The sequence below is a fragment of the Macaca fascicularis genome, chromosome X (genome assembly GCF_037993035.2).
Source record: "Macaca fascicularis isolate 582-1 chromosome X, T2T-MFA8v1.1".
NCBI classification, from domain to species: domain Eukaryota; kingdom Metazoa; phylum Chordata; class Mammalia; order Primates; family Cercopithecidae; genus Macaca; species Macaca fascicularis.
Genome location: NC_088395.1, coordinates 130,244,719 through 130,266,791, shown reverse-complemented (window position 1 = coordinate 130,266,791; position 22,073 = coordinate 130,244,719). Strand labels below are relative to the sequence as shown.

General features: G+C 37.6%; 1 protein-coding gene across 22 annotated transcripts in view; it reads right to left on the bottom strand.

The window, feature by feature from the left end:
- STAG2 (STAG2 cohesin complex component) overlaps positions 1 to 22,073 on the bottom strand; it is a 139,805-nt gene that overhangs the window by 69,055 nt on the left and 48,677 nt on the right. For 9 of the 22 annotated variants that reach the window (XM_005594512.4, XM_005594516.4, XM_015443782.3 and 6 more), the window contains 3 exons: positions 10,197 to 10,336; positions 6,861 to 6,939; positions 2,043 to 2,207 (listed from right to left, as the gene is read on the bottom strand). In XM_005594512.4, coding sequence (XP_005594569.1) covers positions 2,043 to 2,207; positions 6,861 to 6,939; positions 10,197 to 10,240 — 288 coding nt within the window. In that variant the 5' untranslated portion in view covers positions 10,241 to 10,336. Of the gene's footprint in view, positions 1 to 2,042; positions 2,208 to 6,085; positions 6,209 to 6,860; positions 6,940 to 10,196; positions 10,337 to 11,441; positions 11,504 to 22,073 lie in introns of all 22 variants that reach the window. The other 13 variants (XM_005594515.4, XM_074029208.1, XM_015443781.3 and 10 more) reach the window with 3 other exon arrangements.

The following is a 22,073-nucleotide window of genomic DNA, read 5'->3' as shown; positions in this document are numbered from 1 at the left end:
AAAAGTCAAACATATTCAAAACAGTAATTTAAAACATTAAACAAGAAAAAGAATCCACACTCTAATCATGGTATACAAGCAAACATTAATAAACGGATTTAAAAAGGTGCATTAGAATGGTATGAATAAATCTGGCACCTTTTAAGTTCTTTGCTCCGTAAAATTGGTGAAAGCTCAAACAATTAACAAGTATTTTCACATTTTACATGTAAAACTGTTCTTTATTAGTCTCATTTGATACATTTTATTTACAAAACCACACATATTAAGCTAATTCTGTATTTCTAAACAAGGTTTTTGTGTCAATTTTTATTAACAAAAAGCCTGAATGGATAGTTCTCAGAAAACCATTCATGTGCACCCATCACTGATTAAAGTTGTTTCTATGAAGAAATACTATTCCTCACAGTCATAAAAAAGAATGCAATTGTGTCTTTCACAGCAACATGGGCAGAGCTGGAGGCAATAATCCTAAGTGAATTAACGCAGGAACAGAAAACCAAATACCACATGTTCTCACTTGTAAGCGGAAGCTAAATATTAAGCACACGTGGACACAAATGTGGGAAACATAGACACTGCGGACTACTGGGGGTGGGGGGTGGGGACTGAAAAACTACCCACTGGATACTACACTCATTTCCTAGGTGCAATATACTCACGTAATAAACCTGTATATGTAACCCCTGTATCTAAAAGTTGAAATTAAACAACAAAAAAAACTATTTCCTGTAGCTTTTATAAATTAAATTAAAACTTTATTAAGCATATATATTCCCTGAGTATAGCATTTATTCCACTTTTTAAAATCATATGGGCTTAGCCAACATTATAAAGCCTAAATGCTTCTATTGTCATAAAAGTATGCAGAGAAAACATAATTCGAATGATTTGACATTAATATGCCTCCAACTTTTTATTAAGAAACAAGCACAAATAATAAAATTTATAATAGACAACAGTAACCAGATTAATTAAATTCACTAAAGTGGATAGTAATTATATTAGGTCACTCAATCAGGAATTCCATATAGGTAGAAGACTTCGTATTTTAATGGCATCTATATAAATTCAGGGAAAACTGAGACCTCATAGCCATGGTTTACATCAGCATATTTTTGACCAAATTGTATTTTACCTTATGCCATTAAAAAAAATAATGGGTTGGGGCTGGGCACGGTGGCTCACGTCTGTAATCCCAGCACTTTGGAAGGCCGAGCAAGGTGGATTACTTGAGGTCGGGAGTTTGAGACCAGCATGACCAACATGGTGAAACCACGTCTCTACTAAAAAACAAAAATTAGCCAGCCATGGTGGCAGGCACCTGTAATCCCAGCTACTCGGGAGGCTGAGGCAGGAGAATCGCCTGAACCCAGGAGGTAGAGGTTGCAGTGAGCAGAGATCGCGCCACTGCACTCCAGCCTGGGCAACAGAGTGAGACTCCACCTCAAAAAAATAATAATAAAATAATAATGGGCTGGGCATGGTGGCTTACATCTGTAATCCCAGCACTTTGGGAGTCCAAGGAGGACAGATTACTTGAGGCCAGCAGTTCGAGACAAGCCTGGCCAACATGGTGAAATCCTGTCTCTACTGAAAATACCCACAAAAAAAAAAAAAGAAAAAAAAACACACACTAGTCAGGCATGGTGGTTTGTACCTGTAACCCCAGCTACTTGGGAGGCTGAGGCAGGAGAATCGCTTGAACCCAGGAGGTGGAGGTTGTGGTGAGCCGAGATTTTGCCACTGTACTCCAGCCTGGGCAACAGAGCAAGACTCTGCCTCAAAAAAATAAAGTAAAATAAATAAGAAAAGAAAAGAAAAAAGAAAAAAAAATGCAGTGGAAAATGAATCAAGACACAGCATAAAAGTCTTATATATGAAGAAATACATCCCAAGAGTTTTCTGATTTTGTTGCTTTTTTCTAATAAGTAGTGTATGTTTAAAATGCAGTTAGAAAAAATCAGAGCTACACTCTATATAATAAACTCATTAAAGTTTAAAATGTACAAATGAACTGGGAAGAACAACATAAATCTTACCTGCATAGCACTCTTGCCCATTTTAACAACTTCAAACAACATCATGTTTTCCACTCCATTCTGTTGGTGATGACCATTCATTCGGTTTGGACCAGAAGGAGGTTTTCCTCCTCCATTTCCACCTTTGCCCTTTTCTGCTGGGCCCTTTTTGCCTTTTTTACAAGTCTGCAAAAAAAATACGAGGTGGTTAAGTTACATCACTATCCTTGAGAGTTCAAAACACAGCTACAGTAGAAGTAGCTGATAGGGTACATAATTATAACATGCTTAAACTTGCCCTAAAGAATTCCATCCACTTATAACAAAATAATATAACTGTGACAGCCTCTTTGTGGTGCCCATTTTTTCAAGTATACTACCATGTCTCACACGACATAGTAGTTAGAAGCATAGCCTCTGCAGACAGACAGACTCTGTGGGTGCAAATTTCTGCTACAATTAGCTGAGTGACATTAGGCAAATTACTTAACCACACTGTGTTTCAGTGATGTTTTTCTAATTTGTAAAGTGAGGATAAAACTGTGCCTACCTCATAGGGTTGCTGTGATAATGAAGACACAAAGTACTTAGCAACATACCAGCATTTAATAAAGTCAAAAAGTGTCAGCTATTATTATCACTGTAAAATGAAAAAATTATGTCAAAAGGAGTTCAGTAAATGTTACATGAATCTTAATCTGGTAGGAAGACCAACAGAAACAATGACAAAAAATACAGATTTGAATCTATTGAAAAGTAATATAAAATCACAGACTTAAAAGCCCTCAAAATATCAACAAAGTTTGAAAAACACTGCAAAAATCTCTCTCAAGTATAATCAGAGAAATCTCAAGGGCATAGAAAATCAAGGTAGTTGTCTCCAAGTTTTATTACTCCCGTATGCAGCTTTTGGATGCAGACTGAAGTGGGCAGCAAGAATAACCAAACTCGTTATCAAGTATGTACCTTATACTCAGTTCAACATTTCATTTGCATTGTTAGTCTTAGAAATCATTGCAGTGCTCTGAACAAGGAATTCTGAACATTGGGAGTAGGTTTATCAATCTCATTCTTGTTTTAGGCCTCCCTCCAACATTTAGTCATCATGAAAATTCAATTAATGAAAACTATGGAAATGAAGCCCATTATAACAAAAGTTGTCAGTATTTGGGGGGGGGGGGGGGGCATCAAAAAAATCAGGGAAAGGGTTCCCTATATGCCTAAGCTATAAAAATACCTCCCACAGCTCTTATACTTTAGGAAAACAAGCCAATTCCTAACTTGGAGTCCTCATTTCTCAAATGTCAGGGTTGAATTAAAATACTTTACAGAAAGGTATTCTGACCCCTGGATTTGGTGATTTCTTAAAGGTCTCTTTTAGACCAACACATCTCTACGATCTAGAGAGCAAGCATTGGCCAACTTTCTGTAAAGTACTGGATAGTAAATATGTTAGGCTTTGTGGGCCACATACAGTCTCTGTAGCATATTCTTTATTTTTAAAACTATTTAAAAATATAAAAACAGCCCAGCATGGTGGCTCACACCTGTAATCCTAGCACTTTTGGAGGCCGAGGTGAGCGGATTGCCTGAGCTCAGAAGTTCGAGACCAGCCTGGGCAACACGGTGAAACCCTGTCTCTACTAAAATACAAAAAATTAGCCAGGCATGGTGGCGTACGCCTGTAGTCCCAGCTACAATGGAGGCTGAGGCAGGAAAATTGCTGGAACCCAGGAGGCGGAGGCTGCAGTGAGCCGAGATCACGCCACTGCACTCCAGCCTGGGCACAGAGCGAGACTCCATCTCGAAAAATAAATAAATAAATAAATAAATATTAAAACAGGACCAGGAGTGGTGGCTCCCACCTGTAATCCCCATACTTTGGGAGGCTGAGATGGGAAGATTGCTTAAGGCCAGGAGTTCAAGACAAGTCTGGTCAACAGAGCGAGACCCCATCTCTATAAAAAATAAAATATATATAAACTATTCTTAGCTCCTGGACAGTACAAAAACAAGCCATAGATTGTGGACCTCTGATCTATAGCCATGCCTACAAATTTCTTTCCACTGAAAGCCTGTGGTATTTACGTACTTTATTCCTTAGAGGGTCCCTTCTTCCTCCAAGAGTGCAAAACTACTCAACTCTTAACAGTTACTTTAAACCCCTTCCCAACACCTGAAACATATTACTTGTTAATTTGCAATACAGTAGTCCTCCCCTGGGTTTTACTTTATTCAATTTCAGTTACCCTTGGTCTGCTGCAGTCCAAAAATACTCAGTAGGAAATTCCAGAAATAAACAGTTCAAAAGTTTTAAATTGCACGCCATTCTGAGTAGCATGATAGAATCACTCATCATCCTGCCGTATCCCACCCAGGACGTGAATCATCTCTTTGTCCAGCATATCCCCGCAGCTCATTAGTCACTTATTAGCCATTTTGGTTACTATATTGAAAAAATGTAGTATATGCAAGGTTTAGTACTATCCGCAGTTTCAGGCATCCACTAGGGGTTTTAGGGTTTTAGAATGTATCCCTGAGAATAAGGGGGATTGCTATATTCTGTAAATGAGATTCAGTCTCTGTGAACCTAATTCATTAATTCCTAATTGTACAATGAAAGGCTTTTGTCCCCAGTAAAGGGATTTTCAGAGATAAGGTTGAAAGAAAAGATCAACTACAACAGAGTAGACTAGTAAAAAATAAAACATTAATTAACATGGAGCTATATATTTGCAGTTTATCTATCAAATGCCTCAATAGTCCCTGTCAGTATGAAAAACTAATTGGGACAATTAAAATGGCAGAATGGGTATGCTGTGCTAGAAAAAAAAAATGTGCAAGGAGTGATAACACAAAGGAAGCAATATACAAAAAGCAAATATCCTAACCTGTGTACAATCTTGGAGAGAAAAAAATTTCTACATAAAGACTTTAGGAGGTAGTATAGTATACAGGGTTAAGGGCACAGACCTGAGCTCAAATCCTTTAACCATTAGGCTTTTCTGGACTTCAGTTTCCTACCTATAAAATAATGGTGTTTTCTCATCTACGCAGTTGTTCAAATATTAGATAAACATGTGAAACTGTTAGCACAACACATGGAACATACATAGTATAGTGTCAAAATGCAGTTGCTATTATTATAATAAATCCTTGATCTGTCCCAACACCTCACCCACAGTAGTAGCTATACAACCTTAACCAAACTGTGGCACAAAAACTTCAGAGTCCTCTACTCAGGCGCCACCAAGAATCTTATCCAAACTTGTAAATTAAATCAAAAGCAAAAGTAGGTTAATGGGGGGAAAAAATGATTTTCTAATAAATTAATGTATGCTATCCAACAGAATTAAGGTTATCTTTGAATAGCCGTTAACATTTCTATTCATATCTCTCTCTCAAATCTTTTTAAGGAAATAAGAGAGCACACAAAATTATGAAACACATGAATTATGAGCACTCAAAAAATATTCCAAGCATTAAAAATTATGTTCCATACATTAAATGTGATGCTGTGCCACAATTAGAAATCAAAAGAGAATGGCTGGGCACGGTGGCTCACACCTGTAAATCCCAGCACTTTGGGAGGCTGCGGCAGGAGGACTGCTTGAGCCCAGTAGTACAGGACCTGCCTGGGGAACATAGTGAAATCTCATCTCTACAAAAATAAAAAATAATAGAAATTACAGAGAAGCCAGGCATTGTGGCACAGGCCTGTGGTGCCTGTAGTCCAGTCAAGAGGCTGAGGCAGGATAACTCCTTTAGCCCAAGAGTTTGAGGCTGTAGTGTGCCATGACTGTGCCAGTGAATAGTCACTGCACTCTGGTCTAGGCAACATAGAGAGACCCCATCTCCAAAAAAACAAATAAAGTTAAAAATTAAAAAAAAATAAGTTACAGAGTTTTACATTCACTTATGGGAAAGTTGTTGACAACATAACATTGAGTTTTAAAAGCACGTTAAACTGCATATTATGACTCCACTTAAAATGTTATAATCATGTTTATACACGGGTGTATGAATAAAAGTATGTGCATCAAAATGTTTAAAGAATAAATTACCTCCGGGTGATAGGGTTATGGAAAAATTTCACTTTGGTCATCGTAAACTTCTGTATTGTTAAGACTTTTTCAAAGTATGTCATGAGACAATATAAATCCAAAATTCATTTTGAAAAACAAATGCTGAACAACAAAAACAAGTTATCTTTTGCATAATGTATTTACACACATGCAGAGTCAAATGTACTTTCCAAAACAACAAAATAATTTAACCATTCACCAAGTTATCTGCAGCTCAGGCTAACCGCTAACCCACTCACACTCTAAACTTACATTATATTGACTCAGAACTTAACTTTGTAATTTTTTATCTTTCATATTACTTATAAAGAGTAAAACTATTATCAATTGTAACCCACTAGCCTTAAACTGGTTGTATGTTACATTTTTAGAGTGCTTTAGAATAAGAGATTTTATATATTACTTTGCTTTACATTTTATTACTTGTGGGAAAACAAAAATAAAGCCAACAGAACATTGCATTCTGCTTAACATACTATGCTTTACAAAATAAACTACTGGAAACGATGCATCATCATCATCATTATTATTATTATTATTATTATTATTTGCAACTTTACAGCAGTGTAAATAGATCCCAAAGGCTATCTGGTCTAGAAGACAAAAGGACCACATTTATCCAGAAGGCTTACCATACAACCCCCACCCCCTTAAAAAGTCATTTTTAAAAGATAAAACTATCTGAGACATAACCTAAATTTATGTGTGTGAGAGATCTTAGGATACAAAATAAAGTCACATATTTGATACATACTTTGCCTTTGCCTTGCTTTTGGTTTTTTCCTTCGATATCTTCAAAATCTGTGTCAGAAGAAAAATGTGTTTCTGACTCCCTGTGACAAAAAGATAAGCAAGAATTAAAAACCTTCCTTAGAAATTTATATAGAGTTTCTAATTTTTCCCATATTTTCTAAAAGAAAGGCTTGGTCAACTTATTAACAAAACTTCATATTAGCCTTATAAGTAATTAAGATGTTTCCCAAAAACACCATACTATATAACTATAGTTATATATAGTAAAATAATAACTAAAGTACAAATATCTAAACATCTTTGTTAATTTTTAACCGAAGTATGAAAACTAATCCAGTGGGTCTTAAAATTTAACCCTAGGAACTGTGGTATTCCATGTAATGGCTGGTTCCATTTCCTACTTCAAAGATCATAGTGCTGCGGAAAAACTGTATTTTAATACTAGGCATTGAAGGAACTTTATTAGTGAGTTTTATGATTATGGATCCTCTGACCTCTCCTACCTCACTCGAAAAGTATTTATAAATCTAGGTGAGTCAATATACAAAACATGTATTTCTGAAAGGGTACTTATAAAACCTTTTTATAAACTAAATCATTTGAAATACACTAGGGAATTATGCTAAGTGATCAATATCCTTTATGAAGTAAAGAGGTGATAAGCTATAGTCAGGAGAACAGTTTTGGTACTAAGTAACTGTGGATCTTATACAAGTGACAATCTCAATCTTCTCATCTATAAATAATATATATGCAGGAAAGAATTAAATCTCTAAAGTCTCTACAATCTCCAACATATGAATCTATAGTCCTAAACAACTGTCCCTTGTTCTGGGTGGGGGTAAGGCTAGTTTGTATAATCTGGATTTTCTCACAAACATATGGAAGCACACTGATTTAAATAAATACATGTGATGCTTTCCAAATGAGTAAACATGAGTCTATCTAAATAGTAGTAACATACCCTCATTTAAATGCTTAAAGCAAGGCATACTTATATTAGTATTTGGGTCACACTGGATTTTAGAATTGAGCCACATCCATAAAAGATAAAGGTTTTTCCATCCTAAATGTGTAAACCTAGCACCAGCTTTGCTTAAAATAAATGGAATTGAAGTGAAAGGCTATCTTTATAAAACTAGTATTCTCAATCTAGATTTCTTCTATTTCCATTTTATTGCTACAATAACCAGTTGCCCAGAGGCTATGAGGTAGGAATACTTCATAAATCTAAAATAATGATTAAGACGTTAGCAGGAAAAAAATTACTATTTACATAGCACTTACATACAAAGTAATTTAAACAATGTATGGAAGGTGATGGCAATCCTAACTATATCCCACAATGTTGAGAGGAAAGGGCCTGTAATAAATACCATTCCCTAGAGTTAATGCACCAAAAACTGAATGACTACTATAATATTAACCCTGAAGCTCATGCCTGTTACATCTTAAGAAGATTATTGTCATCAATAATCTTCTCACATGTCTATATGGCCTTGCAAAAAAATGAAAATTTATTTTTTTTTAATTTTTTTATTTTTTTAAAATTATACTTTAAGTTGTAGGGTACATGTGCACAACGTGCAGGTTTGTTACATATGTATACTTGTGCCGTGTTGGTGTGCTGCACCCATCAACTCGTCAGCAAATTTAAAATATCTTGATGTATAAGTAATATTTATTTCTTCCCAAGCCTTTTGTGGGACACCAGCTCTCTTAAAGAGCTAAGTAACTGCTTTAAGTCTGAAGAAAATCACTACTCTTCACAATGTTCCAATGGCCACAGTAATCAAGGGCTCAATTATCCTCTTAATACTCATCTCCAAGCTATCCCAGCTAAGAGTGAACCACTAGAGGTTTGGTAACTTACTGAAAAACTTTCCGAAGAAAGCTTGAGTAATCAGAACGAAAGTCTAAAATACTCCCAACCAAAGAAGAAATACTCTCCTAAGCCGTTCTTCAATGCTTTCCTGTGTTTTTAAGATCAAAAGAACAACAAAACTAACCTAGGTGAAATAACATTTATGTTTATTAAACATACTGTATTAACCATTCAGTGACCTGAAACATCCTGAGTCATCTATCACACGACTGAATCTTCCATTCCTCTTTACTGTGCCCCCCACCCAACATACCCAATCAAATACCGGGTCTGTTCTACCCCCACAACATCAATTCCCTTTTATTCATTATGCTATTTCAGGTCCTAATTATTTGAGATATTCTAATAGTCAATAGTCTAGTCCATAATATAAACCTTTTTTATAGTCTCTAATCAAGTATATAAGAAACTTCATAATCTTCTCTTTATGTCTTTAAAATATGAACTCATAAAGGCAGCAGGAAGTACTAACTTAATTCCTCACAGGATCTAATATAACATCCTGTATACAGCAGACATTTAATATTAACAAAGGTAATAATTAACTTTTACAAAGATGAGACTTAGAATACATAAAATCCTCACTAAAAATGCTGTTTTGTGGGAACCTGAATGTATTTGGTCCCAGAAGATTCATAATCTCCACTGAAGATAACAAAATTATTAAAAATATGAAAATCTACATACGATCAAAAGTAGACGCTGCTGCCATTATGTACAAAGGTATTGGTCTGTTGTTTTCAAAATTTTTAGCAACTAAACTATCTTTTCAAGTCAGGTCTCATAAAGATCCTAATAAAAAATACAGTGGTGGGGGGCGGGTAAATAAAGGAATTCACGGGCAATTTAAAAGTTCACTTTTCACTGAGGCAACTCATGAAACTGTACCTTAGTATGAAAATCACTGTTACATAGAGTAGTTCAAAATCTTTCCAAACCAAGCAGTAATTAGAATAAAAGCTAAGGAGTACAGTTAGCTTTTTAGATGGGGGTAAAGAGGATACCTATGTTGAAACCACTTTCTGGACCAATATACACGTAACTTATTTCTGCAATCATCATTTCATTTTGTTACAGAAATCTGACATTACATCCTAAATATTACCACATAGTATACCTCACTAATGAGAAAACTTAATTTTTAAGAAATGTATGATGCTCTCTCAAAACAGTTGCTATTGCAAAACCAAGTATGGACTCAGAACTACACAACAAAAAATAATAAACTGTGCAGCATGTAAACCAAAAGATAAATTTAAAACACAACAAAAAAGTACAAAATAATTATTATTACGGAGCCTTGATGAGTGCTGATATAAACTCTTGCAAAGCATACAACTATTTTATATATTAGATCTTCTCAAGCAGAAGAAAATTTAACTGAAGTTAATGTATTCCCCATTCTGTGGAATAAACAAGTATTTAAAAATTATCAGAATATAATTCACTTACTGTAGTAGATTAAAATCAGTTGGTATTTCTGGAGCTGCTATCATTTCTTTATCATCTTCTGGAACACCTCAATGTCAGAAATATATTCATATATTTACGTGGGTAAAATGATGGCTTGCTTCTTTCTTCTAAGACAATTCCTTTAAAAAGGAGAAAATGACATCTACTATAAACGAACCAAAAATATTGGGAAAGGATATCCATACTCAAAAGCTAAATTCCCCAGTGCCTACTAATGTGTTTTAGTAAATAAGGATTTCGTTCCCTTGCATTTGACTGCTTATTGTTTTTGTTGGGTTTTTTTGTTTGCTTGTTTTTTGAGACGTATTCTCGCTCTGTCACCCAGGCTGCAGTGCAGTGGCGCAATCTTGGCTCACTGCAACCTCTGCCTCCCAGGTTCAATCAATCCTACTTCAGCCTCCCGAGAAGCTGGCGCAGGCCACCATGCCCAGCTAATTTTTGTATTTTTAGTAGAGATGGGGTTTTGCCATGTTGGCCAGTCTGGTCTCAAACTCCTGACCTCAGGTGATCCACCCACCTTGGCCTCTAAAAAGTGCTGGGATTAAAGGCATGAGCCACCATGCCTGACCTTGACTGCTTAGTAGATATAGATTTGTTGTAACACTCGCAGCCCCATAGTAATAACACATAGGGGAAAAAGAAGCTCATAAAACAACTGTTTTTAAATTTCTTTGTGATTCTCCACCTGGCATTATGTATACATACATTAATACATCCTAAATAGAAACAGGATATGACTCTTACTGGTCCTGAAATCCCTATGAGAACTTTAAACCATAATACGAGATGCCTGAAAATACAACCTTTCGCTGATATCATACACACACAGTTAAAAGGAGCTAATAAAAAAAACCTAAGACATAATTTTAAAACAGGTTTTCCTGCCCTGGAAACATACAGTCCAAAGCCTGGCTTATTAAATAAATAACCACTTCATGATAACAAACTGTGTTGAGAAGAGAAAGGGGAAACAATGTTAGGTCTGATCTATTCCTCCCCCTCAAGGAACTTATGATCAATTTAAACGCCAGTAATGTCATATCAACAACAGATGAATGCCATTTCTGACCAAAGTACATGCAAAAATGGCAGACAGAAAGGGTATTATGTCTATGTTTTGAAAGTCAAGGATGCATTTCCTAAATGAGAAAATGACCTAAAAGCAAACAAGAAAGTTGAAAACAGGCTGAAGCTAAAGTCTAAAGCTCTTAGTCTTATGTATACCTTTCTCTTATACTTTTATGATTTTCTTTTATTCCCAAGTGAATTTAGTACTCGGTGGCCACCTAAAGAAAAAGCAGGTAAGATTAAACATATCCAATTAATATTAAACGTTCAAATATAACATACTGACAAACTCCTAATGATTTATCCCAGTAGGTTAGACATCACACAAGAAACAGCTCAATTTTTCTTAGTAATATTGTATCTCTAGAAAACATCATCAACGGCCGGGCGCGGTGGCTCAAGCCTGTAATCCCAGCACTTTGGGAGGCCGAGACGGGCGGATCATGAGGTCAGGAGATCGAGACCATCCTGGCTGACACGGTGAAACCCCGTCTCTACTAAAAAATACAAAAAACTAGCCGGGCGAGGTGGCGGGCGCCTGTAGTCCCAGATACTCGGGAGGCTGAGGCAGGAGAATGGCGTGAACCCGGGATGTGGAGCTTGCAGTGAGCCGAGATCTGGCCACTGCACTCCAGCCTGGGCGGCAGAGCGAGACTCCGTCTCAAAAAAAAAAAAAAAAAAAAAGAAAACATCATCAATGGCTACTAATACTTAATATACAAAGTTCAAAAGACTGTATTTCCTACTTACTTAAGCTAAAACAGCAAAATATTAATTTTATATTTTGTGAACAGCAAAATAACAAAAGAGGCAATACGAGAAACAAGAATGAATAATCCACAAATTAAATCCTGAATAATCAAATAATATATACCACCACTTTATTTTTTTCTGAAAGATACTCAGATTTTAAAATCCCGTTTTTGGCCAGGCGCAGTGGCTCATGCCTGCAATCCCAGCACTTTGGGAGGCCAAGGCGGGCAGGTCACTTGAGGTCAGGAGTTCGAGACCAGCCTGGCCAACATGGCGAAACCCCATCTCTACTAAAAATACAAAAATCAGCCTCGTGTGGTGGCGCACACCTGTAGTCCCAGCTACTGAGGAGGCTGAGGCTGGAAAGCGAAGGCTGCAGTAAGCTGAGATCATGCCACTGCACTCCAGCCTGGGTGACAGAGCAAGACTCTTGTCTCAAACATACATACATACATACATACATACATACATGCATGCATACATAAATTTTAAAATCTTATTTTTGTTGAGACAGGGCCTTACTCTGTCACCCAGGCTGGAGTGCAGTGGCACAAATCATAGCTCACTGTAGCCTCAAATTTCAGGGCTCAAGAGATCCTTTTACCTCAGTTTTCTGAGTAGCTAGGACTACAGGTACTCACCACATCCGGCTAACTTTTTCTTTTTTGAAGTTTGTCATCATATGTAGGACACACATTCACCTCCTAAAATGCTAACTTATTTATAAAAGAAAATTATTTTGTTTCTTTAAAAGGAACTGGAGAGGCACAGAACTAATAAATTCTAACGAACAGGTCAGGTCATCTAGACGGCAAGATGAAAATAAAAGTGGTCATGTGATCCTTGCTGCATCTGTCTGTCTCTCTGAGCATTTCATAAAAACCAAAGTTGCAGCTTTCCTTCAATACAGTTTCCTTCAATATAGTTTCTAAGCACACTTTGAAGATAGTTCATAAATACAGTCACCTAAGGAATCACAGGTGATGAATATAAAGCTCTGAAAAGCAGAGAATACTAAATAAAATGAATATTGTGATATACTGGATTCTTCTAAATAGCACAAAATTAATTTCTACTGTAAAAGAAGTATTCCCAGGCCAAATTATTTTGCAAAGCATAGGCTATACTGACATGTATTTCGTAATTAGAAACCAAAGCAAACACAAAAGCAAAACCAAAGATATAAGACGTATCTCTCAAGACAAGATAGATGCGCGTGCGTGTGTGTATTATATCTATATAAAAAATAGAGACAGACAGACAGACAGACAAGGTCTTACTCTGTCACCCGGGCTGGAAACGCAGTGAGGTAATCACAACTCACTACAGCCTTGACTTCCCCAGGCTCAAGTGATCCTCCCACCTCAGCCTCCCAAGTAGCTGGGACTATAGGCACACATTACCATGGCCCGGCTAATTTTTTCTTATTTTGTAGAGACAGGGTTTCACCATGTTGCTCAAGTTAGTCTTGAACTCCTGGGCTCAAGCAATTCACCCACTTCAGCCTCCCAAAGTGCTGAGATTACAGGCGTGAGCCACCGCACCCAGCCAGGTACATATATTTTTAAAAGAAAAAAAAAATGTTGTGTCAGGGTCTGATAGAAAAACTATTGAAATGGCCAATTCCCTATCCTAGTGAAATGTGATATTTTTAAAGTCTCTAAACTGCGAAAATTCATCCAACCAAGTAAAAGTATCCACCATGTGCCAAATGTAGTGCTGGGCAATGAGAATACAATAGTGAACAGGAGAACAATGATCCTTGTCCTTAATACCTGTTAAGAAATGTGATTATTATTTCTACTAGAAGGTACCTACTTGCTACTTAATATTATTAAATATAAGAATGCTGGCCGGGCACAGTGGCTCACGGCTGTAATCCCAGCACTTTGGGAGGCCGAGGCAGGCAGATCACAAGGTCAGGAGATCGAGACTATCCTGGCTAATGCGGTGAAACCCCGTCACTACTAAAAATACAAAAAAATTAGCCGGGTGTGGTGGCGGGCGCCTGTAGTCCCAGCTACTTGGGAGGCTGAGGCAGGAGAATGGTGTGAACCCAGGAGGCAGAGCTTGCAGTGAGCCGAGATCGTACCACTGCACTCCAGCCTGGGCGACACAGCGAGACTCTATTAAAAAAAAAAAAAAAAAACCCCCCCGCTAAATTCCACGTATCTGAGCTGAGTGTTTGCTAGTCATTCTCTAAATGACTTATTTGCCATAAAAACAGTTCATTATAGCTCAAGAAAAATTACAAATATTAAAGTTGCTTTGTAATTGAGTTGGGATTAGTAGTTTCTAAATGTAAACTTTAATCTACAGGAAGAGCTGAGAATGCTTACATCTTTATTTTAAATGTCTACAGCTGCAAGTAAATATAATTTGCAGGCCATGCATGATGGCTCACAGTTACGATCCCAGCGCTTTGGGAGGATGAGGCAGGAGAATGTCTTAAACTGACGAGTTCGAGACCAGCCTGGGCAACATAGTGAGATCCTATCTCAACAAAACATTTAAAAATCAGTCGGGCATGGTGGCACACACCTATAGACCTAGCTACTTGGGAGACTGAGGCAGGAAGATTGCTTGAGCCCAGGAGGTAGAAGCTGCAGTGAACCATGATCACACCACTGCACTCCAGCCTGGGCAATGGGGTAAGACTCTGTCAATCCGTCCGTCCGTCCGTCCGTCCGTCCATCCATCCATCCATCCATCCATCCAATTTGTTTCCCCCATAGACTTACATTAACAAATTCATAGTATCTTCAAATGTGCTTAATACCATTTGACTTCAGCTGGGTAACCCAAAACTATAAAAACATGTAACGCTCAAAGAAAAGTATCAGTTTAAAAATCAAACTCACCACACAATTTCTGCACTATTGCAGGTTATTAACTTTTTAAAAAATATGCTCAAAGATCACAAGGTGGAGCTCTCTCCTAGTGTCTAGAAAAAACTTTTGAGGTTTTTATCATATGTACCAATTCTCTATACCTACTATAAAAGAGTTAACATTCTAACAGCTTTGGAGGATGAAGCATAGAAATAAAATTTGCATTAAGTCTCAATCACTATTTTCCTTCTGGGAAAAAAAAACGTATCCAGCAACAACTAGCTTCTGCTTCTCCTTACCGAAAACCAAGCAACTCCGTTTGTAGATAAGCTAAACAATACATATTAAAGTAAAACTACTTTCTTAGGTTCACATGCATAGTGTGCTGCCATTAAAGGCTGTTAATTATTAGATTAAAAAGTAGCAGATGATCGTGTATTTCTAATTATAAATATTAAATTCAAGTAACACTGCTTTTAATATAAACAGACGTAAAAGCTGAAACTTAATCACCATAACTTTTCAGGTTATCTATAATTAGTATATGTTTATGGCCTGTTACTCAAAGTTTAGATTACAAGTTAAATTCAATAAGAAACACCTGTCAGATACCTATTACTATAGCATATTAATACAAGCAAGTAAAAATTATGATCATGCTTGCATCTTTCCAACTCCAAAAAAGAATGACATCCTATATTCATCAAAAGTACCCCCCCACAAAATAAAAACACACACAAAACATCCTAATATCTTGCTTTGGTATCATTTTTTCCCCCCTAAAAGAATTACTGTTTTTTGTTTGTTTTTTTTTTTGAGACGGAGTCTCGCACTGTGTCACCCAGGCTGGAGTGCAGTGGCGCGATCTCGGCTCACTGCAAGCTCCGCCTCCCAGGTTCACGCCATTCTCCTGCCTCAGCCTCCGAGTAGCTGGAACTACAGGCGCCCGCCACCACACCCGGCTAGTTTTTTGTATTTTTAGTAGAGACGGGGTTTCACCATGTTAGCCAGGATGGTCTCGATCTCCTGACCTCGTGATCCACCCGCCTCGGCCTCCCAAAGTGCTGGGATTACAGGCTTGAGCCACCGCGCCCGGCCACAATTACTGTTTTAAAGGTCTTTAATTTAGGGGCCAGGCATGGTGGCTCACGCCTGTAATCCCAACACTTTGGGAGGCTGAGGCGGGTGGATCACGAGGTCAGGAGTTCAAGACCAGTCTGGCCAAAATGATGAAACCTCGTCTCTAAAACAAAAATACAAAAATTAGCTGAGCGCAGTGGTGCGCACCTGTAGTCCCAGCTACTCGGGAGGCTGAGGTGGGAGAATCGCTTGAACTCGGGAAGCGGAGATTGCAGCGTGCCAAGATCATGCCACTGCAATCCAGCCTGGTTAACAGAGTGAGACTCCGTCTCTATTAAAAAAAGGTATTTAATTCAATCCCAAGTGGTCTCAAGACAAAAAAATAAAAAGCTACCAACAAAGCCATCACTAAGAAGGTTCCTCAGAATCCATATATTAATAATATATCACTGGAGAAAACAGGGGAGGGGAACACTTAAGTAGCTGGTATTTTAATTCTCTCACTAAAATAAAAATGCAGAAATATTCAACTGCTAAAAGCTGGCAAATTCACACACCACATGCCATACCCTTTACACTCCTCCCAAAAGGGTCCCGTACTTCTACATATAAGGATCACAACCAGGAAATGTATACACCCTTCTAAAACGCCACCATCACTATAATACAAACACTTAAAATTAGAAATTACTGAAATATCCAACTACCCAGACTATAGGCGAGCACCATCACGCCCAGCTAATTTTTGTGTATTTTGTAGAAACAGGGTTTCACTATGTTGCTCAGGCTAGTCTTGAACTCCTAGGGTCAAGCGATCTGCCCACCTCAACCTCCCAGAATGTTGAGATTACAAGTGTGAGCCACTGCACCCAGACAGGTACATATAATTTTAAAAGAAAAAAATGTTGTGTCAAGGTCTGATAGAAACAGAAAAAATTACTGACCTGGCCAACTCCCTATCCTAGTGAAATATGATTTTTAAAGTTTCTAAATACTAAAAATTCATCCAACCAAGTATCACTGATAGTATCATCAATGTAATTAATGTAATATTCATACACTGAAACTATTTATGACTGTGTACCAATGTGGGTAAATGGACATAATGACAACAAAAAAGAAGCAAAGGAAAACAATAACATATCAGGGTGGGTAATTTTTTAATTTTTTATTTACAATCTTATTGTTAGTACAAAAAAGGAAATTATGAAGGGGAAATTTAATTTTTAATGTACTCTATTAAAACCTGAACTACCAGCTGGGCAGGGTGGTGCAAGCCTATAGTCCCAACTACTTGAGAGGCTGAGGTGGGAGGATCTCTTGAGCCTGGGAGGTCAAGGCTATAGTGAGCTGAGAACATACCACTGCACTCCAGCCTGGGCAATAGAGTGAGATCCTCCCTCAGGAGGGAAAAAAGAAAAAACTGTTTAAAAACCTAAACTACTTGAGGAATTACAAAACTATGCTGCTAAAATCTATTCATATTTCATGTTCATAATCATATAAAATTAAATGTACAAAAACTGAGTTCTATCATAAAATTACCTTTATTATATTTGCCTACTCAAGATTAGCAGGGAACATAAACTTTCTTACAGGCTCCTGACAACAAGACCCAAAGGTATGTTCCTTTTATTGGCCTATGTACTTTCTTAGGATACAGCATACAGAAGTCTGTTGTTTAGTTTGAGGTTGTGAATGCTAAAAGGTAGACTACTTCCTGCAGTAGTACATTTGATCCAAACAGGAAAGTTACTATCATTTCTATGTCAAATGATGTACATGGGGCAAAAAATGAAAAGCTAACCCAAAATGTGGATATAAATACCTACCTTCAAAAAGAAAAAAACTAATGCCCCTTTGATGAGTAACAATCTTTAAAAATAATTCGGCTGGGTGTGGTGGCTCCCACCTGTAATTCCAGCACTTTGGGAGGCTGAGGCAGGCGGATCATGAGGTCAGGAATTCAAGACCAACATGGTGAAACCCCATCTCTACTAAAATAGAAAAATTAGCCAGGCATGGTGGCACACACCTGTAATCCCAGCTACTCGGAAGGCTGAGGCAGGAGAATCGCTTGAACCTGGGAGGCGGAGGTTGCAGTGAGCCCAGATCATGCCACTGCACTCTAGACTGGGCGACGGAGCAAGACGCCATCTCAAAAAAAAAAAAAAAAAATTCTTCTTACCTAAAAAATATTTGTCCTCCCTCTGTTTTTTTTTTTTTTGTTTTTTTTTTTTTTCTTTTGAGACGGAGTCTCGCGCTGTCACCCAGGCTGGAGTGCAGTGGCCGGATCTCAGCTCACTGCAAGCTCCGCCTCCCGGGTTCACGCCATTCTCCTGCCTCCGCCTCCCGAGTAGCTGGGACTACAGGCGTCCGCCACCTCGGCCGGCTAGTTTTTTGTATTTTTTAGTAGAGACGGGGTTTCACCGTGTTAGCCAGGATGGTCTCGATCTCTTGACCTCGTGATCCGCCCGTCTCGGCCTCCCAAAGTGCTGGGATTACAGGCTTGAGCCACCGCGCCCGGCTGTCCTCCCTCTGTTAATCTCCCTAATTTATTCTATACTATTCTAAGTAAATGACATGGTGAAAAGTATGTCAAACTAAGCAATGATCATGTGTACTCAGTCCAGTAGTAAAATCTTAACCTAAAAGTTTCTTGATAACACACTCACATTACAGCTACCACATATATCATTCGTAAATATCTTTTCTTTTACACAAACCTGAATGGAGTCCTACAGAATTCCTAATGGTAGTCCCTGCTCTGGTACAGGAATAGGTAAACCAGAGAAGGCATGCCTGGAAGAAATCTGCATATGTAGGAAGATTAATGACCCTGTCTATATTTCCTAACTAATAGTAGGAAATCTATACTTACAAACTTTAAAAATAATATAAAGGACAGGCCGGGTGTAGTAGCTCAGGCCTGTAATCCCAGCACTTTGGGAGGCCAAGACAGGCAGATCACTTGAGGCCAGGAGTTCCAGACCAGCCTGGCCAATGTGGAGAAATACCATCTCTACTAAAAATACAAAAATTAGCTGGGCATGGTGGCACAGGCCTGTAATCCCAGCTACTCCAGAGGCTGAGACATGAGAATTGCTTAAACCCAGGAGGTAGAGGCTACAGTGAGCCAGTATCGTGCCACTGCACTCCAGCCTGGGCAACAGAACAAATCTCTGTCTCAAAAAAAAAAAAAAAAATTTTATACATACATACATACATATAAAGGACGGAAGGAGGCCAAAGTAAAAGGGCTTTCTAAAATAACTAAGTAGACAAATTGAACAGGCCTAAGGCCACAACACTGCAAAAATAACTTATTTTCAGGAAGAGGGGAAGGAGCAAGCTGGGGCAGTCTACAGATATGGCATCACTACACACTGCCAAAAACTAGAATTTACAAAACGGGAAACATCCACCTGTTCCCTTCCTATTTTTAAGTTTATTATAGTAGGTGCTCAGCAATCTTCCTAGTTTTCTTGTCTACTCACTTTCCCCAATACTTTCAAAACATGACTCGAGCCATCACCACAACTGTGATCACCTTGACAAACCTACATACTGGCTGTCCCAGTTCTCAATGACCAGTTTTGATGTCTGTAGAAAACCTAGCACGCTTTGTGAACTTAGCAACCCCCTTAGTTAGGGGTTAGAGGGAGACAAGAAAAGGCTTATGTCCTATTCCCGCAGAGCCAACTTGTACTCAGTACTCAGTTGTAACCTGTACCTGAATCACCCAAAGATCCTATCCTGTCTGACATGTTCCTGCTGTAATATATCTACCTTCATTCTGGTACTGGAATCCTGCCCATAAACCCACCCTAAAAGTCTCCATTTGTCTCGACTTGCCTTAACCTGAATGCTACAATATTGTCCTCTCATATGTCTGACCATACTGGCATTGGCTGCTGCTCTACACTGGATACCATATTATAGTTGACATATTGGATATGTATCTGCTATCTAATTTGAAGACTACTATTTCCCCAGTCAGCCTCAATAAGCTGCAGCTGACCAGACATTATCTGGCTCTATCCTAAGACAAATATCAAAACAGATATTTGTTTTATCATATACTATCACCTTAAAATCATGTCTCAGTCTGCCAAGGTCAATAGCTAACAATTGTTTTAATACCGTCATTATCCTCTTCATCTCACTTATATGTGAATACCACACTCTACAGTTAGCTTTCTGGACTGGTGTGCATGTGTGTGTGTGCATGTGTGCATGCATGTGTATACATCTTCATCTTATTAACATAACTTTGTGATGTAACCTGTGATGTAAATTTGCAATGTTAAGACATAACAAATAAACATGGGTAATTACAACTGGGTGTAGTGGCTATCAACATTTCCAATGACACTGTATTAGCTGGTATAAATGAATATCCAGATCCAAAAATCAAATTTACAAGACGGGTTAAATAGTATACAGCATGATATAAGCACAATATATTATTGCCATCTAAACCATTTCACACTGGGCATCACTGGCTCACTGGCAAATTTCAAAAAAAGGCAGATTTCATAGAAGAGTAGATGAACACAGGACAATCCTGCTTGATATTGGGGGAAATCTAAATTTTCATTTCACATACTCTCAATAGATTACATCAAAAGTTTCCACATTTACTCAAGGTAGTAAAAAGTATCTCAATGAATTATTGAATTTTATTAATTTGCATAATGAAGATAGAACCATAACCAAAAAACAATTCAGTAGATTGAAAACAGTAAAACCAAAGTGAAAAAGAAACCACTTTATAGAGAATAATGAAAAATTTTAACCTGATATTTAAAATTGTGGTGACTATTAATATGCAATGCCTCTTTTTTCATTTTAGCATGACTATACAACAACACATATATGTCACATGTCCAATTTTTTTGTTCCTTTCACTTCCGATTAGCTGACCTTATTAAAATATTTAGCATTACCAGCCACTTGATATTACCCACTAACCTTTTAGCTAACAACCACAGTACACAATTCATAGGTTTGAATTATATGCATATTCAAGTTCAGAAATCAAATATGCTTTCACAATTCAGTTTGTCAACACACTACAGGTACTTTCCAATTCGTATTTCAGATCTAAGAGTTTGATTCTTCACTTGGTAATTCCACGCAGTGGTAACAACGGGAGACACATATGTGGTACTCTAAAATTATTTTAATTATCTCTAATCTTAAACATTCCTAGACAAACAGTAAAGCATGCAAATTACATTTTAAAAATTAAATTCAAGCCAGAAAAAGACACTATAAGAAAACTATAGACCAATATCCCTGAATATTAATGCAAAAATTCCTAACAAAATACTAGCAAACCAGAATTCATCATTTAAAACATTTAAAATATTATACACCATGACCAAGTGAGATTCATTGCTGAAATGCAAGACTGTTTCAACATACAAAAAATCAATCAATGTAACACAACACATTAACAGAATGAAGGACAAAAACCACATGATCATCTCAGTTGACGCAGGAAAAGCATTTGACAAGAAGATTCAATACCCTTTCACTATAAAAAATACTCAACAAGTTAAAACTAGAAAAAAAATCACCTGCTATGGTTTGAGTATTTGTCCCCTCAAAAACTCATGTGGAAATTTAATCCTCAATGTGGCAGTATTGAGAGGTGGGGCCTTTAATAGGTGATTGGGTAAAGACGGCTCTGCCATCATGAATAGGTTAATCCATTCATGGACTACTGGGTTAATGATTTAATAGTCATGAGAGTGGGACTGGTGGCTTTAGAAGAGAAAGAGACCTGAGCAAGCATACTCAGTCCCACTGCCAAGTGATGCCTTGCAACACCTAGGAACTGTGCAGAGTTCCCACTAGCAAGAAGACTCTCATCAGATGTGGACCCTCAAACTTGGACTTCTCAGCCTCCTTAACTGTAAGAAATAAATTCTTTTTCTTTATAAAGCACCTAATTTCAGATATTCTGTTGTAAGGAACAGAAAATGGACTAAGATGCTATCTCTATATAATAAAAGTCAAAAGCCCATAGCTAGTATTATAGTCAAGGGTAAAAGACTGAAAGTTTTTACTCTAACATACAGAACAAGGCAAGGATGCCCACTCCCACCACGTGTCT